At 39.0% G+C, this 21,371-nt stretch overlaps 1 protein-coding gene across 1 annotated transcript in view; it reads right to left on the reverse strand.

Annotated features, from left to right (window-relative positions):
* Positions 1-9,024: 9,024 nt before the first annotated feature.
* Positions 9,025-21,371, reverse strand: part of Eif4e (eukaryotic translation initiation factor 4E) — a 31,334-nt gene continuing 18,987 nt past the window's right edge. The window contains exons 3-7 of the mRNA XM_040751719.1: positions 17,407-17,502; positions 14,773-14,836; positions 14,149-14,262; positions 11,802-11,941; positions 9,025-10,088 (exon numbers count right to left, since the gene is read on the reverse strand). Coding sequence (XP_040607653.1) covers positions 9,974-10,088; positions 11,802-11,941; positions 14,149-14,262; positions 14,773-14,836; positions 17,407-17,502 — 529 coding nt within the window. The 3' untranslated portion in view covers positions 9,025-9,973. The remainder of the gene's footprint in view (positions 10,089-11,801; positions 11,942-14,148; positions 14,263-14,772; positions 14,837-17,406; positions 17,503-21,371) is intronic.

Genomic DNA, 21,371 nt, shown 5'->3' on the forward strand with positions numbered 1-21,371 from the left:
CAGTCAGGGCTACCCAGAAAAACCCTGTCTTGAAAAAAGTTTTTTTTTCACTTCAAGTATAAGTTGCCTTTGCTGCCCTCAGCCAATGCATATATCATATTCAAAAGTCATAAAAAGAAATACACAAAAAATAGAAATACATGAAGACAGTATCCTCCACTGACATGAAAATATACTTGACTTTACACTATCCACAATTTGTGGGTGAAAAAAAAAATTCTAATTGAAGCCAATAAATGACCAATCTGTGAAAGTTTAATGCTAAACATATAGTGAATGAGCTCTTAAAGATAATAGGAAGAAGCAATCTGCAGTGCTGGGAAACAGCTCAGCAGGGAAGTTAGTTCTGTACAAGCGTGAGGATCTGAGTTCAGATCCCCAGCCCCACATGAAAAAGTCAGGTGTGCCAGGAGGGGGTGGTGCATGCCTTTAATCCCAGCACTCGGGAGGCAGAGGCAGTCAGATCTCTTTGAGTTCGAGACCAGCCTGGTCTACAAGAGCTAGTTCCAGGACAGCCTCCAAAGCCACAGAGAAACCCTGTCTCCCCCCCCCCCCCCCCCCACACACACACAAAGAAATAAATAAAAAGAAAGAAAAAGTCAGGAGTGGTGATGTATGCCCACAGGCCAGCACTGGGGAGTTCAGGAAGGCAATTTTAGAAACAAGCAGATTCCTGGAGCTCTCTGATCAGCTAGACTAGCAGAAATGGTTGGCTTCAGATTCAATGAGAGACCCATCTCATGAAATAAGACTTGTGGGGATGGACGAAGTCCTGAGTAAAGAGACAATTAAGTCCTGACATTGTTTGACATGAGCACTACCTCATGCCCATGGGAATGGCAAAGTCTTTCCCTGGTCCATGTGCAGATGTTGTAATTGTGTACAGAAAACGTGGACTGCAGATTCCTCCTTTATGGTGTTTACAGTCTGAGACTGCTCCCCTACAAAAAGCTCACTGCTGAGATTAGCCAAACCTGCTTCCTCCTTTGCTTATATACAATAAACTTGCCTCCTCCATTCAGATGTTTAAAATAAACACCAACTTTCTGGGCTTCTCGGAGTGCATATCCATCAGAGTGCATGGTCCATCCAATTCCAGCTTTTCTGGACATGTGTCTGTCCTGTCTTCATTTCCTCATCACCGCCGGCTAAGTCCAAAGCTGTGCAGGTCAAAGCAGAGACTGACTCTGGCCTCCATATGCACATACATTCATGTACACATTCAATGCATACACACATGAACACAGAACACCATATACATACACATGTGCGGCGCATACATGCACACAAAAAGCCTGACAAGAAAATGGGTCAAGAATATAAACATTAAAAAAACCAAAAGACTAATAGGCAGAAGAATAAATCTATTCACACTTATGAAAGTATGTTCAAAATGCTACCATACAATTAACTATATATCAGTACTTACATTAGGTGTTAGGTAACAAAGGCTCATCATTCTAAAATTCAGTTTTTATTTGTGTATGTATTCCCACAAGTGTGGGTGCCCACAGGGGCTCAAGGGCATCAGATGCCCTGGAGCTGGAGCTGCTGGATGTTGCCAGCCATCTGATGTGGGTGCTGGCAACCAGGTCCTCTGGAAAGCAAGCTCTGTTAATTGTTCAGCCATCTCGGCAGCCAGCTCAACACTGTTCGTCCACCTGATTTTGAGGAAGAGCATCAACCACATCTCAGCACAGTTCTTGCTACGGCAACACAGGCTTAATCCCAATCTCTGCCTAGGAGTCAGCTATGCCGCAATCTGCCTGTACCCAGGTGAGGACAGAACCCCTTTCCACGGTGCTCCAGCTGCTTGCCATGCTCTGGCTGCTTCACACATGCCTTTGAGAAGATGTTTATCTCACTGCTCATCTCTTGCAGTGGTTCTCATCAACCTTCCTAATTCTGCGACCCTTTGGTACAGTTCCTCATGTTGGTGACCCACAATCACAAATTCGTTATTACTTAATAATTATAATCTTGCTACTGTTATGAACCATAATGTAAATATCAGATATGCAGCCCACCCAATCCCAAAAGGGCTGCAACCCACAGGTTAAAAACCACTGATTTATTGTGCTTCCCCAGCAGACCCTAACCTCCATAAAGTGCAGGCACCTGTTCTTTCTAGCACATGTCCCATATATGTGGCATGTACTGTTAATGAGCAGACAAATAGAACCAGTGAAGCTACAAATGTAACTCATATTTACTTCAGGGGGAATGTACAGATTTATAATGGCATTTGTGGATTTGTGTAAAGCTATACATATGTATAACAATATTCCTGCTAACCTAGTGATGAATCAAGACTTGCTTTTATGGGGCTTTACGAATGCCTGAAGGGATCAGAGAGATGGCTCAGTGGTTAAGAGCACTGGCTGCTCTTCCAGAAAAACCTAGGTTCAATTCCCATGCACCCACAAGACAGTTCACAACTATCTAACTTTATCCTTGGGGGATCTTACACCCTTTTCTGACCTCCATGGACACCGAATACATATAGTATATGCTCCTAATCCCAGCACTTGAAAGGTAAAGGTAGATACATCTCTGTGAGTCAAGACTGGCCTTGTCTACATAATGAGTTCCAGGGCAACTTGAAAAACCAAAATAAATAAATATAAACTTAGAAAAAAATGTAAAGTGCTTTTGAAGATTTAAAGTATTTGCTAAGAAAAAAGAAATGCCGGAAAGTACACTTAGACTGTAACTCATGGAATAACATCTTTGGACCAGCACAAGAACAAATGAAATCAAATGAAAAAGGAGCCAAAACTTACCAACAGTGTGAAAATGTATAATCAAAAAGTTAAACAGGCCAGGCAGTGGTGACCCATGCATTTAATCCCAGCACTCAGGAGGCAGAGCAGGCGGATCTCTGTGAGTCCTAGGCCAACCTGGTCTACAGAGGAAGTTTTAGGACAGTCTCCAAAGCTACACAGAGAAACCCTGTTTCTGGGGGTGGGGGGATGGTTATTTTCATCAAGCTGGTCCATTAGCAATTGACAGCTTGAGCAAAAAGAATGTGTGTGTGTGTGGGGGGGGGTATGACAAAAGAATTCTTTGGTCACCTAAAGCTTGGTGAAATGGAAACAGAAAAAGGATATGGAAAAGAAGGGGGTCAGAGAAGACGAGAAAATAAGAGGAAAGGGGGCCAAGTGATGGGCGCATGGGTCCTAACACAAGGTACAAAAGAACCACGTGACACTTTCCATTAATAATGTGACTGAGTTGAAGACAGGGCAGGTGGAAATATGTATTTACAAAGACTTATAGGAACAGCAGTATACAGGCATGGACAAATATGCACTTAAATCTAGCTCCATCTGCTAAGAAAACATACAAGCAATGATGCTTGGTAACCAAAGCATATCAATGGTCCACATCCTGGATTTTCAAGGAAGCAGAGGTACATGGAAAAGATTAATTTATGGGATAGAGTAGGCAAAGTACAAGATGAGCCAAGATGAATCTAGGAAACCTATATGGATCCCAAAGTAAATTCCATTCAAAGAATGATTTCAGACATGTCAAAAAGGAAGTCAGCCACGTTGAAGGCTCTCACACCAACCAAACCTGGGCGATACAAGGACCAAAGAAAGTCTGACAGTTAAAGATTACCAGTTAGGCAAAATAGAAACCAGTCTATTCAGAAATAAATGGAACAAGAGAATGCTTTTTTGTATGAATGAATACTTGCCTGCATATATAAACATGCACCAAGCGCATGTCTGGGGGCTGCAGAAGCCAGAAGATATGGGCTCCTCTGGAACTGGAGTTACAGCTGAGTTGCTGTATTGTGATAACATTATCTATCTAGGCATGTTTCCCATTTGTTAAAGCCCAACTCGAAGTTAACGTGAGAACTGACAATGGAGTCTATAGTGGTTTGAAGAACAGATCCACAGGCTCACAAATTTGAAAGCTTGCATCAGGGACTGGCATGATTTGTGAGGGATTAAGAGGTGTGGGCTTGTTGGAGGAAATGTGTCACTTAGAGTGGACTTTGGGACTTCAAAAGCTCAAGCCAGACCCAGTGTCTCTTCTGATGCAGATGTAGAACTCTCAACTTCTCCATCACCATGTCTACCTGCTTGCAGTCATGCTCTGTCATGACAATAAGAACTAAACCTCTGAGACTGTACGCAAACCCAATTAAATGCTTTCTTTTATAGGAAATGTTGTGGTCATGGAGTCTCTAACAGAAATAGAAGACTAAGACCTCAGAGCCCAGTGATTAGACTTCTTTACAACTTCGAAGTCCCCATGACCACATGGGCACCTTTTATGTCATTTTCTCAAACTACAGTTCGTGACTCAGAAGGGAAGGAGAGAAGAAAGTCTGGTCTAGAAAACCTCAAAACTCACATGCTATATTCCATAACTTTTTAGTATATACATATATAGCTGGGGCCATAAAGCAAAAATATTTTTAAATATTTGCAGTGAGAAAAAATTTGCAAAACAATTTTTATGCTTTCATCTTTTCTGCAAGACAGTAGCAACCATCAGGTACATCTCACCAGACTCAACAAAAGGAACAGCAACCCTAGTTCTAAATTGCTCTAAAACTGCTCTTCAGATACTTGTCTGAAAGTGAAACTCGATGTCATTGAAAACCTCAAAAGCCCACTTGAGAAAGAACACAGCACTGCTGTCCAACAGAACTGGTTTGGAACTGGTGGAATGCGCTATCTGGAGAGTGTGGGGCAGCCACTAACCACACAGCAAGCACGTGAGATGGGGCTGTCCAGTGAGAAGTTGGCAGGATAGATACAAGTGGTTGTTATACAGCACAGACCCCGGCCATCATACTTCCTATCACTGTTTCCAAAAGCACTACCTGGATCCCAAGGATTTCTGTGTGCGTCACCTGGTGACACCTTAGAAGGAATCACAGGTCTGAGTCAAAGCAGTCAGGTGCCTGGTGTTCATGGTAAGCACTGAAACACACAGGTCCATTAGAATTGTTTTCAGAGGTGACAACAATTAATCCCTACTACCGTATGGGGGAATATATGAGAAGAGCAGTCATTGACAGACTAATTCTCTAATTTTTAGGGTTGAAATTCCATACATAACAGCCAATGGGAAAAGGACAAATGACATTCAAGTACCTTCCCAGAAATGTAGACTTTAGGTAGCTTTAAAGAACCAAAACCCCCAGTTTGGAGACAGACAATACCGACACAGTATTTTCTGCACAAGTTGTACCTTGAAATTTCCATCAATATCACATGTAAATTGAGAAGAGATATCACTACGCAACTTTTAATTGCCCTTTGCCATTTCAGAGTAGCTATATTCAAGAGTTGTCATGATGACAGTAGATGTACTACAATTACTAGGTGACTATTGATATACTTGCTGAGATAAAAATCTTATTAAAGCCCCATTTTTCTATACTATTTTTCAATCAGGGAATCTCACCCCCCAATCCCCAAAGCAAGTAAGGCTGGGCATGATAGAATATGCCTTTATTCCCAGCACTCTGAGGGAAGAGGCAGACATCTGAGTTCTATGACAGTCAGGGCTGCAAAGTGAGACCAAGTCTCAAAAGGGACAAATAAACATACAAAAAGCAGGCAACATAGGTGTGCTAGTACACTTGGAAGGCCCAGGAAGGAGAATCACTTTTTTTTTTTTTTTTTGGTTTTTTGAGACAGGGTTTCTCTGTATTGTCTTGGAAGCTGTCCTGGAACTCGCTTTGTAGACCAGGCTGGCCTCGAACTCAGAGATCCGCCTGCCTCTGCCTCCCGAGTGCTGGGTTTAAAGGGGTGAGCCACCAACGCCCGGCTGAGAATCACTTTAACACCATTCTGGACCATGTAGAACCTAGTTCAAAATAGGAAAATAAAGAAACCTACAAACTAAAACAGGTAATAACCAAGATCTACTATTCATTCCAAGATAGCATTTTCCTTTTTACAAATGGGTTGCTGGGCAGAACCACCGATTTATTTACTGCCACCTCAACCAGGGAGCCTTACTTGAGACTATAAATCATGGCAGATTTGTATCTATGGAACTCCTAAATAATGTGTATTCTCAACCATGGCATGGTGAGGCTTAGGGTAACATATAACACATGTAACTTCATTCTATCAAAAACTATGAGATCTCTCTCTCTCTCACTCACTCACTCACACACACACACACACACACACACACACACACACACACACACACACACACGAGAGGTGGGCAGGAAAGGAGGAAACATATGCCTCATGATAGATGAAGGTTTGTAAGTGGGATTAGCATGATGTGGATGTTAGTACAGTTGGAGCAAAACAAATTATCTCCCTTATACAGATACACCTTCATGAAGGTCTGCAGAGATGGGAAGCACTGCACTAAACGATAAATGCAAACACATGCCAGGGCAAAGAAAAAATACTGCTTTTCATGTGCAAGATTATTAAACAAGTCTAGTAAGATAGATTGTGTCCAAAAGAAAAAAACGTCCACATGTACACGCACATACATCTAGTGTATGCATAGGGAAATCTGTTACAATGTCAAGAAATGCCTTGAAATAAGCAAAACTAAAGCACACAGAACCTATCTTCTACCCTCTACAAGAAAAGTGGACATGTTTTGTCCAACATTAAAAATCAGAATTCAATACTTGGAATTGGGGACTAGAAAAAAAAAACCTGAGGCTACCTTCAAAACTTTATTGTAGTATTGCATTGATGTGTATTTCATGTTGTAATTACCAATTTGACCTGTGTTCTTGATTTTGCATAGAGGATGAGCGCTGAAGAACATTCAGTTGCCTCCCCCTACATGACTTGAGTAAGGCCTTCTCTGAGAAACAAGATGGACATCAGCACAGACAGCACTAGCAATCATACACAGAAGCTGGTATGTGCTTGGAAAGCACTCAGGGAGGCGTGGTCTATGTAACCTAGGTTGGCCTCAAACTTGTGGTCATTCTGCAATTATAGGAATGCATCCACCGGGCCAGCCCATTTACCCTTTAACCTTTTAGTGAATTCCAGCATTCAAGAACTTCAGTTCCTATCAACCTGAACACTTTGCCATGATGACTTTTAACTCCTGTTACTTTGCCTCATTGGTCATTTGCTATTAATGTAGCTGGTTCTTCATTCAAAAGCAGTAAAATGGAAAATGTTTATATGCCCAGCTTACTAGCTAAATATAACTGAGAGAACACACTACAGCCTATTATATCTATTCCTCTTCTGGAAGTATGTGATTAAGGGTCACTGGAGATAATTCTAGGGCTCAAATTCACACGTCACATCTGACAAAAGCGTGTTATTTAACTATTAATGCATGTTTCTTTCCTTTGTAAAGTGGAGAAATGATACCTCCATATATTATGCAGGTCAATGCACATGTGACGTGACTGCAGCGCTGCTTAACAATTAGCATTATGTAAGTGTTGTGGCTATTTCCTGTGTAGTATACACCAAATCCTTCTGTGGAATTAATGCGTCCATTACAATGCTGTGGGACAACTTTTTGTAACTGTAAAGACCTGTGTCTGCCTAAGGCACCTTCTGATTGGTTTAATAAAGAGCTAGGCAGGAGAGAATAGGCGGGGCTTCCAAGTAGAAACTCAGGGTTAGAATCTAGGCACGTGGGAGACAACACTGAGACATGGAGTTGGGCATACACAACAGAGGTGTAAAAAGGCACATGGAAAAATGTAGATTAACAGAAAGAGGTTAATTTAAGTTATAAGAGCTAATTGGGAACAGGCCTAAGCTAAAGGTCAAGCTTTCATAATTAACAACATCCAATAGAAAGACCGGCTACATTACGATTCAACCATTATAAATCATTTCAATTTTCTATTACAAAATTACATCCTATTGAAAGTTTTCAACTTTAGAACTGTATTTTATGATTCTTTCTCCAATTCTTAAAGTTAATAGTCTTACAATTGAACTACACCCTAGGAATATGAGCATTCATCTCTAATAGATACAACTATTAGACTCCTATTTGTTGGTAACAGTCTCATCACCAGCAGTTTCATAACTACACATGCCATCATCACCTCCAGGTGTCCCACCTGGGCCTTATACTCACAAGACAGCTACGAATGCAGCCCAACCAGATCACGTCATGTTGCAATATCAAAAGATGGAACATCCCTGAATGACCCACGCTTACAGTAGACATTAGGTACAGAATGCTGAGATTATAAACATTGCTATTTCTAGAACACTGAACAGGGACTATTTGTGACTCAAAAGCAATCAGTTGGCAATCTGTGGGACATCTTAAAAGTTTGTAATAAAAGCAACGCTATTTATTTTAGAAGGATCTTTATCAAGTTCATCAGTGTGAAAAGGATGAATTCATAATTAACCACTTAGAGACAGCATTTCTCTCAGCTACTGATTTTCATTCTGCTACTGTAGTTCAGCTCACCCTTGGTTCTACAGTAGTCACACCTCATTTCATAGGACCTGAACTATACAATTGTGCATTGCAGACAATTGCTTTAAAATGATACAATGAAAAAAATAGAACAAGGTTTCAAGTTTACAGAAAGTCATACTGCAACAATTGACCAATATAAATAGCTCTTAACACTTGTTTATTCTGTTTTATTCAGATAGTAACACTAAGATACTAACATATGTTCCCCTATACTCTCCTTAAGCTAGTTTTCTGGCCTTTAAGTAAAAACATCTCAAAGTCAACAATTAGTTTTATAGCCACTTCTTATCAAATGGTGATACACCAAAATCCCAATTCTCATGAATTTTAACATATTCGAAGTATATTATTTAACCTAAGACTGAAAACTGTGCCTTAACTTTATTAAAAAAGATAGCCACATCAATTTAAGTACATATGTGATACTACCTATTCAATTTATTAAAAATTGTAATAAACATAATAATAAACTAGTGCTCCAAACTTAGGCTGTGCATGGGGAAGACACTATAAGAAGACACAAGAGACTGCCTTGGCAATATGAAGTACAGATTCCTTCTACAGAGATGGAGAAATAAAAGGACAAATCTAGTTGTCTAAAAGACAATTCACTGTACACATTTTATTTACAGTTTTGTACACTGTCTTAATATGGATGGGACCGCTTTTCTACGTGAGCCATTTGTAACCAAAGCAAATACCCTAAGTAATACAAAGTGTTAAAGTACAGCGTAAAGACACAAAAACAGACATACTAATTCTAGGTAGGAATGTAATTATGGTGTTACATTTTTATAGTCCACAATTATGTTTAGGGGTCACACAGACATAAGATCACTGATTTCAATGAAATGCATAAATTTGTAGCAAAGCTTTGTAGTTACAAAAAAACAAAAAATTACCAAAGAATGCACAAATTTAATGTTTATTCCACCTTTCTGTCATATTCCTGGATCCTTCACCAATGTTACATGAGGAAAAAACAAAAACAAAACAAATGAAAAACTGAAATCAGAATCACTAATGTTATCAAGGAGGGAAGCAAATAAATTAAACTCTAGCAGCCATCAGCAAGAGGACAGCAAGAAGAATGCTGGGAAAGGAAACCAGGTTGCTAGAAAACTGTACTCAGACTCTCACCAGCAAATCACGCTCCTGCACGGAGTGGAACAGAATCAGGTCTTTTCCTGCTAAGGTAACAGAAATGCAAGTTCTTTTTCAAATACTGTGGAAAGGCAAATGTGTGTATCATAGTAATTCTAACCAGCTGTTACAGTGCGGGCCAGGAACACATCTGCGGTTCTGGGTGACGGATACTGTAAATCTTTGATTGGGATAGTGGACACACTAGCAAAAATTGGGGGTAGGGGGGAAGAAATAAACACAGAGGTACAAGACAAAGGCGAATGAGACTTCTCTTATATCTTAGCAACATTTAGATGGAATCAAACTTCAGTGCAGTCCACTCTGCTTGGACGAGGCTTTGGTTCAGCTCCCAGTCTCGATTGCGTGACGCAGTCTCCTGTGAGAATACTCAGGTGTCTTCTTAAACAACAAACCTATTTTTAGTGGTGGAGCCGCTCTTCGTAGCTGTGTCTGCGTGGGACTGATAACCAATCACTATCTTTGGAGGAAGTCCTAACCTTTCCTTGTATACCCTCCTAGAAGACAAAGGAATACAAGGGTCATTAATTCTTCATCAAAAAAAATTTTTTAAGTATTTGATAAATTCATCATATGTTAGTCTTTACATGAAAAATGCTCACACAGGAAGCAAAACAAAATATTGGCTCATTTTCTTTCAGTATAACTAGCAAAATTAAAAATTAGCATTTACTTTCATAGCCATACTTTGTGAATATTACCATCCCACCAGGTCTGTATGGGGTACTACAGTTATTATTATTAAATCAGTAGTGAACAAAGCAAGATCAGTTCATGAGCTCACAGCACTTGTATTACTAATCAATAATTATAAATACCTATGATGAAATAGTCACATATCTTCTTCATTCCTCTATCTAAAAAGTTAAAACTAAGGTGGGTATATTGTCACAAGCCTGGAATCCCAGAATCCATGAGATTAAGAAGGAAAAAGCCAACGTGGTTTACACAGCAAGACACTATCTCAAAAAATAAAAAAATAAAAAGAAAATTATTATTTTACATATGAATTCTATTCTGCCTACGTACTAAACTTCACAATGCAATTCACAAATTAGTTGTGACTACATTAAGAACAAATGTAGTGTGTACTAAACAGTGTTAAGTATGGGCTATATAAGTCAGAGGATCTGATCTATAGTATTAAGAGAAATCTCCCCTTAAAAATCCAAAAGATGGCTGGGCATTGTGGTACATGCCTTTTATCCCAGCACTTGAGAAGCAGAGGCAAGTAGATATGAGTTGGAAGCTAGCCTGGTCTACACAGTGAATTCCAGGGCAGCAAAGGGTATGCAGAGATCCTGACTCAAAATAAACGGATGGCTGGACAGACTGATCAGTGTCAAGGAGTTAAGTTTAATCTTCAGAGAATGAAGCACATCGAAAGGCTAAGAAGAAACAACAGAAAGCTATAGAAAAAACAAAAGCTGTGTAACTATGTATTCTTTGTTTTTTAGACTATTTTTTTATTTTTTATTTTTTCAGTTTAAATTTAGGTTAGAAACAAGGTTGCTTCACATGTCAGTTCCAGGTCCCTCTCCCTTTCCCTCCCCCAACTCCCGTGCCCTCCCCCAGACCCCCCATTATCCCCTCATCTCCCCAGGGGGATGAGGCCCTCCCTGGGGTGTCCATAGTCTGTCATTTCATCCAGGGCAGGGCCTAGACCCTTCCCACAAGAGTTCAGGATAAGAGTGCATCTCACATTGTTGGGTGGGAGTCTAAAGTCCATGTGTATACTCGGGATGAGTACTGATCTACTGCCCAAGGCTCAATAGATTACCTAGGCCTCCTCACTGACACCCACATTCAGGGGGTCTTGATCTATGTATTCTAAGCGATTATGAAATAAGACTGAGGAAACACATGAAAATGAGCACAGAAGTCAGAATTTAATTCCCAGGGAAAAATACCAAAAATGAGCAGAAGGACCTAATTTCAGAGAGTTACTTTCCAGAATTTAACTTCTTCTAAACTGCCTCCTGAGTGCTGGGATTACAGGCATGCAGCACCCACGCCCAGCAACTGCAAAAGCATTTTACAGAAGATAAACACATTCAATATCAACAGGGTCCAAACTTCTAAGTGTTCGTGAAAACACTTACAAAGAAAATATGAGCTCTCAAATTCCTAAAGCTGGTTGAAAAAGACTTCCAGATTTAGTTAAATTAATACTGTCAAAGAAGTAGGTAGGTAGAACAAAGAAACCGCACCCTATGTGTGTGACTGCGTCTCTGTTTTCACATTCAGTCGTCCATATTGCTATCTTATCGCCTTTAGCTCTAACATTAACAACAGCTCCACATACATCATCACTGTAGTCATCAAAAGATTCTCCAATAAGGCACAGCAGCTGAAAAGATATAAAAATCCAAATTACATTAGACACATCATCAACAACACAGAAGAAAAGCAAAGGTCTCTTTTCTAGGTGTACTTTATAAAAACAAGGCAGCTTTTAGATAAAGAGCTGACTTCTTAAACTGGTCAGGCAGAGGCAGCATTGCCATGTTTGAGCCCATTTTGATCTACACAGACAAAAACAAAGCAAATGAATAAAAAGACATTGATTCTTAATTTTTTGTTGTTGCCATGTTGGGGGGATGGAGACAGGACATGCACACGATGGCAAACCAAGAGGACAATTGCAGCAGCTGGTCCTGCCCCCTTCCACCATATAGGTTCTGGGAACTACACTCAGACTTGACAGCAAGCACTCTCACCTACAGAGCCACAAGTCAATTTAAGAACTGACTTAGGTGGTTCACACCTTTAATCCCAGCTCCTGGGAGTCAGAGGCAGGCCCTCCGTGAATGAGGCCAGCCTGCTTTATAGGGCAAATGCCAAGACAGGATACAAAGCTAGAGAAACCTGTCCTCAAAAAACTCAAAGAACTAACTTTTAAAATGTCTAAATTTTACGCATTTATAGTTTTTTCCCTTGGCTTTAAAAAATTCAAATGTTTTAACTTTTTCTGCAAATTGGACACTCACAAAAGTGATCTCATTAATATCCATCTGCTCCACTGCTTAGTTTGTTGGCAAACAGTCATTAGCAAGATGACTGAAATAGCTACTTATGCTCCCATTTAATTGCCATGTTCTAACAGTTTCACAATAGAGTTCATTGGCATTCAGCACATTTAACATTGCTGAGCAATTGTCACTAGAATCTATAGCTATAATTGTTTTTAACTTACAAAATTGAAATGTTCTTTTCCTATGGCAGTGGCACTCAACCTATGGGTCATGTCCCCTTTGGGAACTGAAAAACCCTTTCAGAGGGGTTCTTAACACAATCGGAAAACACAGATATTTACACTTATGAAGTAGCAACAAAAATAATTTTATGGCTGAGGTCACCACAACATGATGTATTAAAGGGTTGCAGAACTGGGAAGGTTGAGAACCACTGTCCTATGGGATTCCAAAATGGTACTTACTCATTCTCCTCCAAAAGCATAATTAAATTTTTGCTTTAAAATATTACTGATACACATATATAGTAAGTGCTTATTCACTTGTAAACACTAACTATAAATCAGGTATTGATTCCAAATGGTTTTTTAAAAAAAGCATTAACTATGAACTTTGCTCCCAAAAATTAGGATCTAGAACCTGAAAATGCCTATAACTTCATATTTAGTGTAGCTCATAAAACCAAAGTGCTAAAGTACCATATCAAAACGCATAAGCTAAATAATATTAACTAATAAATTTTACTGTTTGATTACACTGATTAATTAACTGACGGGGAGAGCTGATTGTAGAAGGTAGAGTTAATGTCCACTTTGTATCTGACTTGTAGATAATAAAACCATTCACCAGACTCACATGTACGATATTCACATGTCAGAAAAGGTACTTGTCAAACAGCCCATGTATATAACAAGGCATTCCAAGGCTGGAAGTAGGAGGATCCTGAGCTACAACCACAGCATAGTTATGTAGTAAGACACTGTCTTTAAAGAGCAAGACTTGGTGCGGGTCAGCCAGCAGGAAAGGCCAGTCACCTAGGCACAACTAAACTTCCCTTAATTTTTCTAAATGTGTTTTTATTTTATAGATATTTCTAGATTAGTATTGAAGGTGGTGGTTTCACTACACATCTGCATACGGTGTCATCGGATCTTCTCGTTTCCACTTAACACAGCTGATTCCCCAGATTCCCCATCCGCATGCAGTGCTTCCCTTTTCTACGCCTTTAGCCCATCCTTGTACTTTCCTATTATTTCCAACCCTCACTGGCCCTGTTAGTAGCTGTATTTTAAACCTAAGTTCTACATATGAGAGAAAACATGACATGTTTCTTTCAGAGTCTGACTTAATTTACTTAACACGACATTTTCCAGTTACATCAAAAAAAAAACAAAAAAAACAAAAAACACCATAAAATGCTTCAGGTATTTGCATATCATCCTTATGATACTAATTTCTATTTTGTTTCAATTTTAGTGTATATAATGCCACGTAAGCACCACAAGGATTTTTCTAGAACAGGTAGGCTGAGTGAGCCAAAGAAAACCCATCCTGAAGCTGGTCTGTAATTTCAAAGCCTTACTGTCTCTAGCCAAAAGCGATCGAGATCACTTCGTCTCTGCTGTTTGTTCAGTGTAATCAGCCATCGTCCTCCCCGTTTGTTCTTCTCGTCTTCCCACATAGGCTCAATACCATCCTACAAAATAACAACTCAATCAGAATCAGCAAGCAACAACACTTTTATCCCCTACACCCCTGCGGCTGGCACACAAAAATTATGTGCCACGGGCATGCGACCACAGCAGAGTACCACTGCACCAAGTGTCACATCCTGAGGTTCCACTTCATCTGAAGCGCCTGAAAATTCCCAACAAGCAGACACCATTTAGAAGCTACATTAAAAATTATGTATACCAGCCAACTAATGTCCTATCCTAGCACCTGACAAAGGTCTATTTATAAATATCTTACAGTTTTAAAATTAGCTGATAGAAGTCAGACTACTCAAGTATATCCAGGAAAGGCTGTACAGGATTAGCAAAGCTCAAAGTCAATCCCAAGATGTGCCCATGAGTAATTAAGTCACACCAGACTGCTACACACTCAAGCCTGGCAAAGCCAACTGCCTGAAGCTGTAGCTAGTTTTTGCAAATACATGAATGATCTGATCCTGTAAGAAATACAAACAATCATTGACTAGGCATACCTTAAAAAGTGAGTAGTCACAGCCAGGCATTAAATTACTAGACAACTGGATATGGTTGTATAAACTAGGTAAAAGAAAATCAGAGTTAAGAACATAGTATGCAATGCAGGATTTGAGAGCTCTCTCTCTCTCTCCCTCTCTCTCTCTCCCTCTCTCTCTCTCTCTCTCTCTCTCTCTCTCTCTCTCTCTCACACACACACACACACACACACACACTTGGAAAACATGAAATAGATTAAAGTTTACGTATATTTTTCTTTTTGACTCTTAATTTTTGAAATGGACAAAACAAGTCTAAATAATGATTGCATTCAAGGAAATTTATAATGTAAATTACTACAAAAAAACTATCTGAAATGGCATTATTCCGACAAAAATATTTTTTAACTCAATTTATACATGCATGGCATGATTCAATCAACATTATCTCTCCAGCAAGTGTCCAAGCATAAGCTCCAAAAATGGTTCCAGGCCAGTCAGCACCTGGAGGTTGAGGAGCTCGGGTACATATCAGGCTCACAGCCATATACCAACAGTGGGACCTGTATTTCTGAGCTACTTCCCAAATACTTAAGCCATGGAACATTATTGATGCTCACTGCCTAAAGGCAGAAGACTGTATCACTTATCTCTTGTAGTCTCTCTCTCTTTTTTTAAGATTTTATTTATTTATTTGCTTATTATGTATGCTGTGTTCTGATTATGTGTTTGCCTGCAGGACAGAAGAGGGCACCAGATCTCATCATAGATGGTTGTGAGCCACCATGTGGTTGCTGGGAATTTAACTCAGGACCTTTGGAAGAGCAATTAATGCTCTTAACCTCTGAGCCATTTCTCCAGCCCCTCTTAAAGTGTCTTAAGAGTAAAATTAATTTAAACGTTGGTAACAGTATTTGCCTATCTCCAACATCAGAAGGCAGAGATTATGTTAGCTACACATCTGCAAACCTTCAACTATGAGAGGCATGTTCTCCTGTGCTGACTTTAATTTTGTCTAGGAATATTTCAGACAATTTTAAGAAAGAATTCTACATCTTTCTTATCACACTACACAGTATAGTTCTGTAAGAATAAGATAACATTATTATGTATAAGGCATCTAATGGTTCACTATTCCCAAACCACAACCATCAAGAATCTTAACAATCTGTTACAGAACCCAATGATTTCTCTTACTCTAACTTAGTTGTGCTCTATTAGAGGAAAAGTTAGAAACACCACAATTATATCAACTTGGCAAAGCCAAACAATCCAGATCAGGTGCAAATATGACTGGAGATGGATGGGGTTCAAGACCCTTCTTTTTTTTCCTTAGTAGGAAATTCGAGGGCTTCCTTCTGTATGTGTAAAGAAGGCTTCAGAGTTATTTAAGAATCTTACAATGAACAATTAGAGTACAAAAACCACTTCATGCTTTCAAGAACTCCAATTAACTAGACAACTACCTCTATTAATTAGCAGAACTTAAAATAAATTTGTATCATAAAAAGAAAATAGCAGAATGTTCTTAGTAGAAAACAAGTGAATTCAACAGTTTTATTTCTTCTATACTTTGCCTTTTTCAATGATGCAAAGTATACCAAATGTCTATTTACACACCAAGCATTGGAAACACACTGAATACTGACTGAGACCCTGAAAAGATATACAGCTATGAATTATAACTACAATCCATTCTCATGTGTGAACGTACACATGTAGATAGAGTTACATGAAAATGTTAAGAAGCATTAAATTCAACTTGTATATGAACCTAATATAAATATACAAGACTGGGTAACTTCGAGGTAACTCAGACTCTTTAAAATTATGTCTTTTATATCTTCCAACAGTGTCTCCTTATATATTCTCCAAGGAAGTCAAAACAAATTAACTTGGGAGGAGCTGGGATGCAGCTCAATGGTATAGCATTTGCCTATCTAAGCTTCTGAATGTGATTCTTAGAAAACACTGTTTCAAAACAATCAATTCAAAACTTCTAAGGCATAGGTGATATATGTCTGCTATGCCTTGGGAGGTAAAGGCAAGTTCTAGAATGCTAGAACATCTTCAATAGCTCAGCTACATCCTGTCTGAAAACAAACACAACACTTTCAAAGAATTTCAGTATCTATTCTATTTTTAAATCTTGGAAAAGTTTACAATTACAAGTCAAGAAAAGATTCAATTACTATTTCTTTCACAAATTACAATAAAATAGATGAACCAACACTATAGGCACCATCATTCTCTTGACATGTCTCTGCATTTTAATTTTGATATCCTAACCAGGGGAATTCCAAGTATCACACTGAAAACTGTTGCAGAGCCGGCTCCAGTACAGGTATGACACAAACATATCAAGGTGACTGCACAGGGGAACAGATTCTAACAATGTCAAAAAATCAAGACAATAAGAGAGGATTCTCACAGGAAGATGAGGAATAGAGACTATTCAAACCCAGAGGTTGACGCTAATGAAACGTTTTGTGCTGGAGATCAAGCATAGGGCTTTTGCATATATTAAACAATCTAGCAAAGCATAATAAAGTCAAACATTTGTGAAGAGACAAATGAACTTCATCTTTCACTTCATGAATAATAAAAAAATTATACAGCTCTAAAGTATAAGTATTTTCAAATAAAATTACTTACGCCCAAAAGTCTTCAACAGTATCAAACTTAGAGATCAATCGAAGGTTTGCTTGCCAAGTTTTGCTTTTATCATTTTTAAAAAACCAGAGTGCCCACCTAAAAATAAAAAGCCAATGTAAAAAAAATAGTTGGTCTATCTACATTCATAGCAGAATTATTTACCAGTCAAAAGGTATAAATGGCCAGGCGTTGGTGGCACACACCTTTAATCCCGGCACTCGGGAGATAGAGGCAGGAAGATCTGTGAGTTCAAGGCCAGCTTGGTCTACAGAGCGAGTTCCAGGAGAACCAGGGCTACACAGAGAAACCATCTCAAAAAAACGAGAGGGGAAAAAAAAAAAGGTGGTAAAAACAGGTCCGAGGAAATAGCACAGCAGGCACATGCACTTACAGTCAGCCTGGTGACTGAGTCTGGACAACTGGAACCCATGTAAGAGCCAATTCTGGTTTGTCCTATGACCTCATTTTACTTGTGCTGAGGCACGGGGAAAACTTTACATATGTAGACTTACACAAAAATAAATATATTCATAAATACGCTGGGGAAGCTGAAGGAGGTCTGACACAGGGTTTCTATGTGTAACCTTGGCTGTTATAAAATTCTTTGTAGACCAGACTGGCCTTGAACTCAGAAACCACTGCCTTCCTCCAAGCTAGGACTAAAGGTATATGCTACGTGGCTCTAAAATACATGTTTTAAAAGATGAAAATAGGGTTTGTTTGTTTTTTTCAACATAACGTGAATGCAATTAACATTACTAAGTTGTAGGTTTTAAAAGGTTAAGAGAGGCTGGCCAGGTGGCTCAGTGGTTGAAAGCTCTGGCTATTCTTGCAGAGGACCCAGGTATAATTCCCAGTACCCACATGGTGGGTGGTTCACAGCTGTCTGTAACTAGTTCCAGGATCTGATGCCCTCTTCTGGCCTGCACAAGCAGTAGATACACATGGTACACAATCATACATGGCAGCCAAAAACCACCCATACTCATAAAAATAAATCTAAAGTTTAAAAAATAAAACACAAAGGTAAGGTAAATTGTTGTTTGTACTTTACTATATACATTTAGAAGAACAATTTAAATTGGCAGTTTCTATTACAAAAGCAAACTAGTTTTCATTTAAAGAGTAGATGCATTTTAGTTGGAAAAACAGTTCTTTATTAGTGTATGTCAGGCCCTAGATTTTGATTTGATCCTCGCCATGATTAAAAATAATTAGCAATGTGTATCAACTACATAACAGATTCTCTGCAAAATACTGATAGCAGTCAAGAGTACAATTATTTAAAGATACAACAGCAGTAATTAGCTGAAAGGAAAGAGGGGGTGCAGAGAATGGGGAAAGCATTTCATGTGATGCTGTAGTGAAACACTAAAAAAATGAACAAACTGAGTTAAACAGATCTACATATATGCTTTAAAATAATGCATGACAATTTCTATATAGTTGTATATACTTCTGGCTCCAAGTTTTCTTCCTAACATAGTTTATAGAAGACAGACAGACAGACAGACACACACACACACACAGTTTCTAATGGTAATAAATTACTCTCTGAAATATAATACAGTCATCTCTCTGTACCCTTAGCTTTCACATCCTTAGACTCTAGCAACCTAAACATCTAGGGGATAATCACTTGTACCCATCATGAACAGATTTACCCTGTATGACACCACCGAAAACCACTCAAAGCGTCTCCACTGTGTGAGGTAGTGTCATCATTTTAAGTTAGGGACTTGCAACCTCACAAGTTGTACAACCAAACCTACAAACCTTATGATCGCAGCTGCACGTGGTGGCTCAAACCTGAACTCAATCCAAAAACTCAATGACTAACGCAGGACAACTAAAAGCATTCCTGGGTACCTAGTGAGTTCCGAGCTATGCTGGTCTACAGTGTAAGCACCTTTCTCACTAAAGTCCTTCCTGTTTACATGTCCTTTACATAGTCTACATGTAAAACACATCTACCGTTTAACAAAATGCTGTTTTAATGGGGATATAAATGAATCTTTTTTTTCCAATTTCACTTGAAAGACTGATACACTACACTTATTTCTTGGGGAAAAAAGAATAAACCTATGACTTAAAATTATGAGTGATCAGGATATAATTGTAATTATGGAAAGCTTGCAGTTGTTACAGTAAGCTTGACAATTTCACAAAACAATGGTATTTCTGATGAGTTTAGGTGATGCTTGATGCTCTAAATGAAAAGTGTCCACATTTTTAAGATCTGCATAAATTACTGAACTATTCTCAGAGCAATCAATAAAGCAACCTACAAGAATCATACACGAGTAAAAGACCTAATCCAATGAATTCCAATGTCCTGTCTTAGCATTACTGTAAGAACAGAGTAAGGCAGGAACACAAAAAAATCAACTCAGTACTACTGTTTTGTTTTAAGAGTTTAAAAGGAGCCGGGCTTTAGTCCCAACATGCAGGAGTTTTGAGGCCAGCCTGGTCTACAGAAAAACCCTGTCTCAAAAACAAAATCAACAACACAAAAGCAAAGAGTTTAAAAGGAGGGGCTAGAGAGAGAGCTCAGTGGTTAACAGCACTTGCAGAAGAAACATGTTTGGTTCCTAGCACCATGGTAGTTCACAACCAGTGTGTTTAACTCCAACTCCAAGGAATTTGACACCTTCTGGCCTCCATTTACATTGGAGACACATGGTACACTTGGAGGCAACACACTCATACCCATAAAATAAAAACAATGAATACTTTTTTAAAGTGAAAAAGGGTCCAAGATCAAATATTTCAGGAATTATTAAAAACAAAACAAAATGATACAATTATACAAGACATTAGCATGTTTATTTTTTAAATTACTACATGTAAAGTTGTACTAAGACTGACAGGAAATCCAGAAGTCATGGGGAAAATGGTATTTGCCTATATAAATATTAAAATAAAATACTTTTTTTTTTTTTTGGTTTTTACGAGACAGGGTTTCTCTGTATTGTTTCGGAAGCTATCGGTCCAGCCCAGCCTCGAACTCACAGAGATCCGCCTGCCTCTGCCTCCCGAGTGCTGGAATTAAAGGCGTGTGCCACCACCGCCCGGCAAAAAAAAATACTTTTAAATCCCATACAATTCCAAAGAACCTAATAAAAGTAAGTTGGAACTGCATTACTGATTTAATATTCCTACTATTTGAATACCTGAAAACCCACTTGAAAGATAATCCAAAAGGGAAAAATAAAAACACAGAACAGACTCTCGAAGAGAACACCACTAGTGACCAAAAGAAGATGAAAGTGTTCTGAAATGTAGTACACAGTAGGAAAAGCTGACTTCCCACTCCAGACTGGCACCCATCTGGGCACAACAAACAGCTCATGTACGTGGGCACATCCAACAGCTCTGTAGTGCACTCTTCCTTTAACAAAGGGAGGGAAGGCAAACATACTACCTGAGAAAGCAAACACTTCATACACATTATCCCCCGTTTGGTACTAAATCCTGTAATTGTTAAGGGTTTCTAAGAAAATATACAAACTACAAAATTTATGGTAAATCAAAAAGCATTTACAGTATTTTCCCAACTGGCATACTTTACAAAAAAAAAAAAAAACAATGAGCCGGGCGTTGGTGGCGCACGCCTTTAATCCCAGCACTCGGGAGGCAGAGGCAGGCGGATCTCTGTGAGTTCGAGGCCAGCCTGGTCTACAAGAGCTAGTTCCAGGACAGCCTCCAAAGCCACAAAGAAACCCTGTCTCGAAAAACCAAAAAAAAAAAAAAACAATGAGAACTTATAGAGAAATTGTAATCTCTCAAGAGTTCTCACAAGGACTGAGTATATCTGTTTACACTTTCCCATGATCTCACATTCTCTGCAGTAAGTAGGTGTGCTGGATTGCCCCCCTCCATAGACAGCAAAGGAGTGACTGTGTTCAGACAGCTAAAAGTAGACTAGCTGTGTACGTGAGTGTGTGTGTAGGTGCACCATGTGC

This window comes from Mesocricetus auratus, unplaced genomic scaffold (genome assembly GCF_017639785.1).
Source record: "Mesocricetus auratus isolate SY011 unplaced genomic scaffold, BCM_Maur_2.0 Super-Scaffold_100009, whole genome shotgun sequence".
Classification (NCBI taxonomy): domain Eukaryota; kingdom Metazoa; phylum Chordata; class Mammalia; order Rodentia; family Cricetidae; genus Mesocricetus; species Mesocricetus auratus.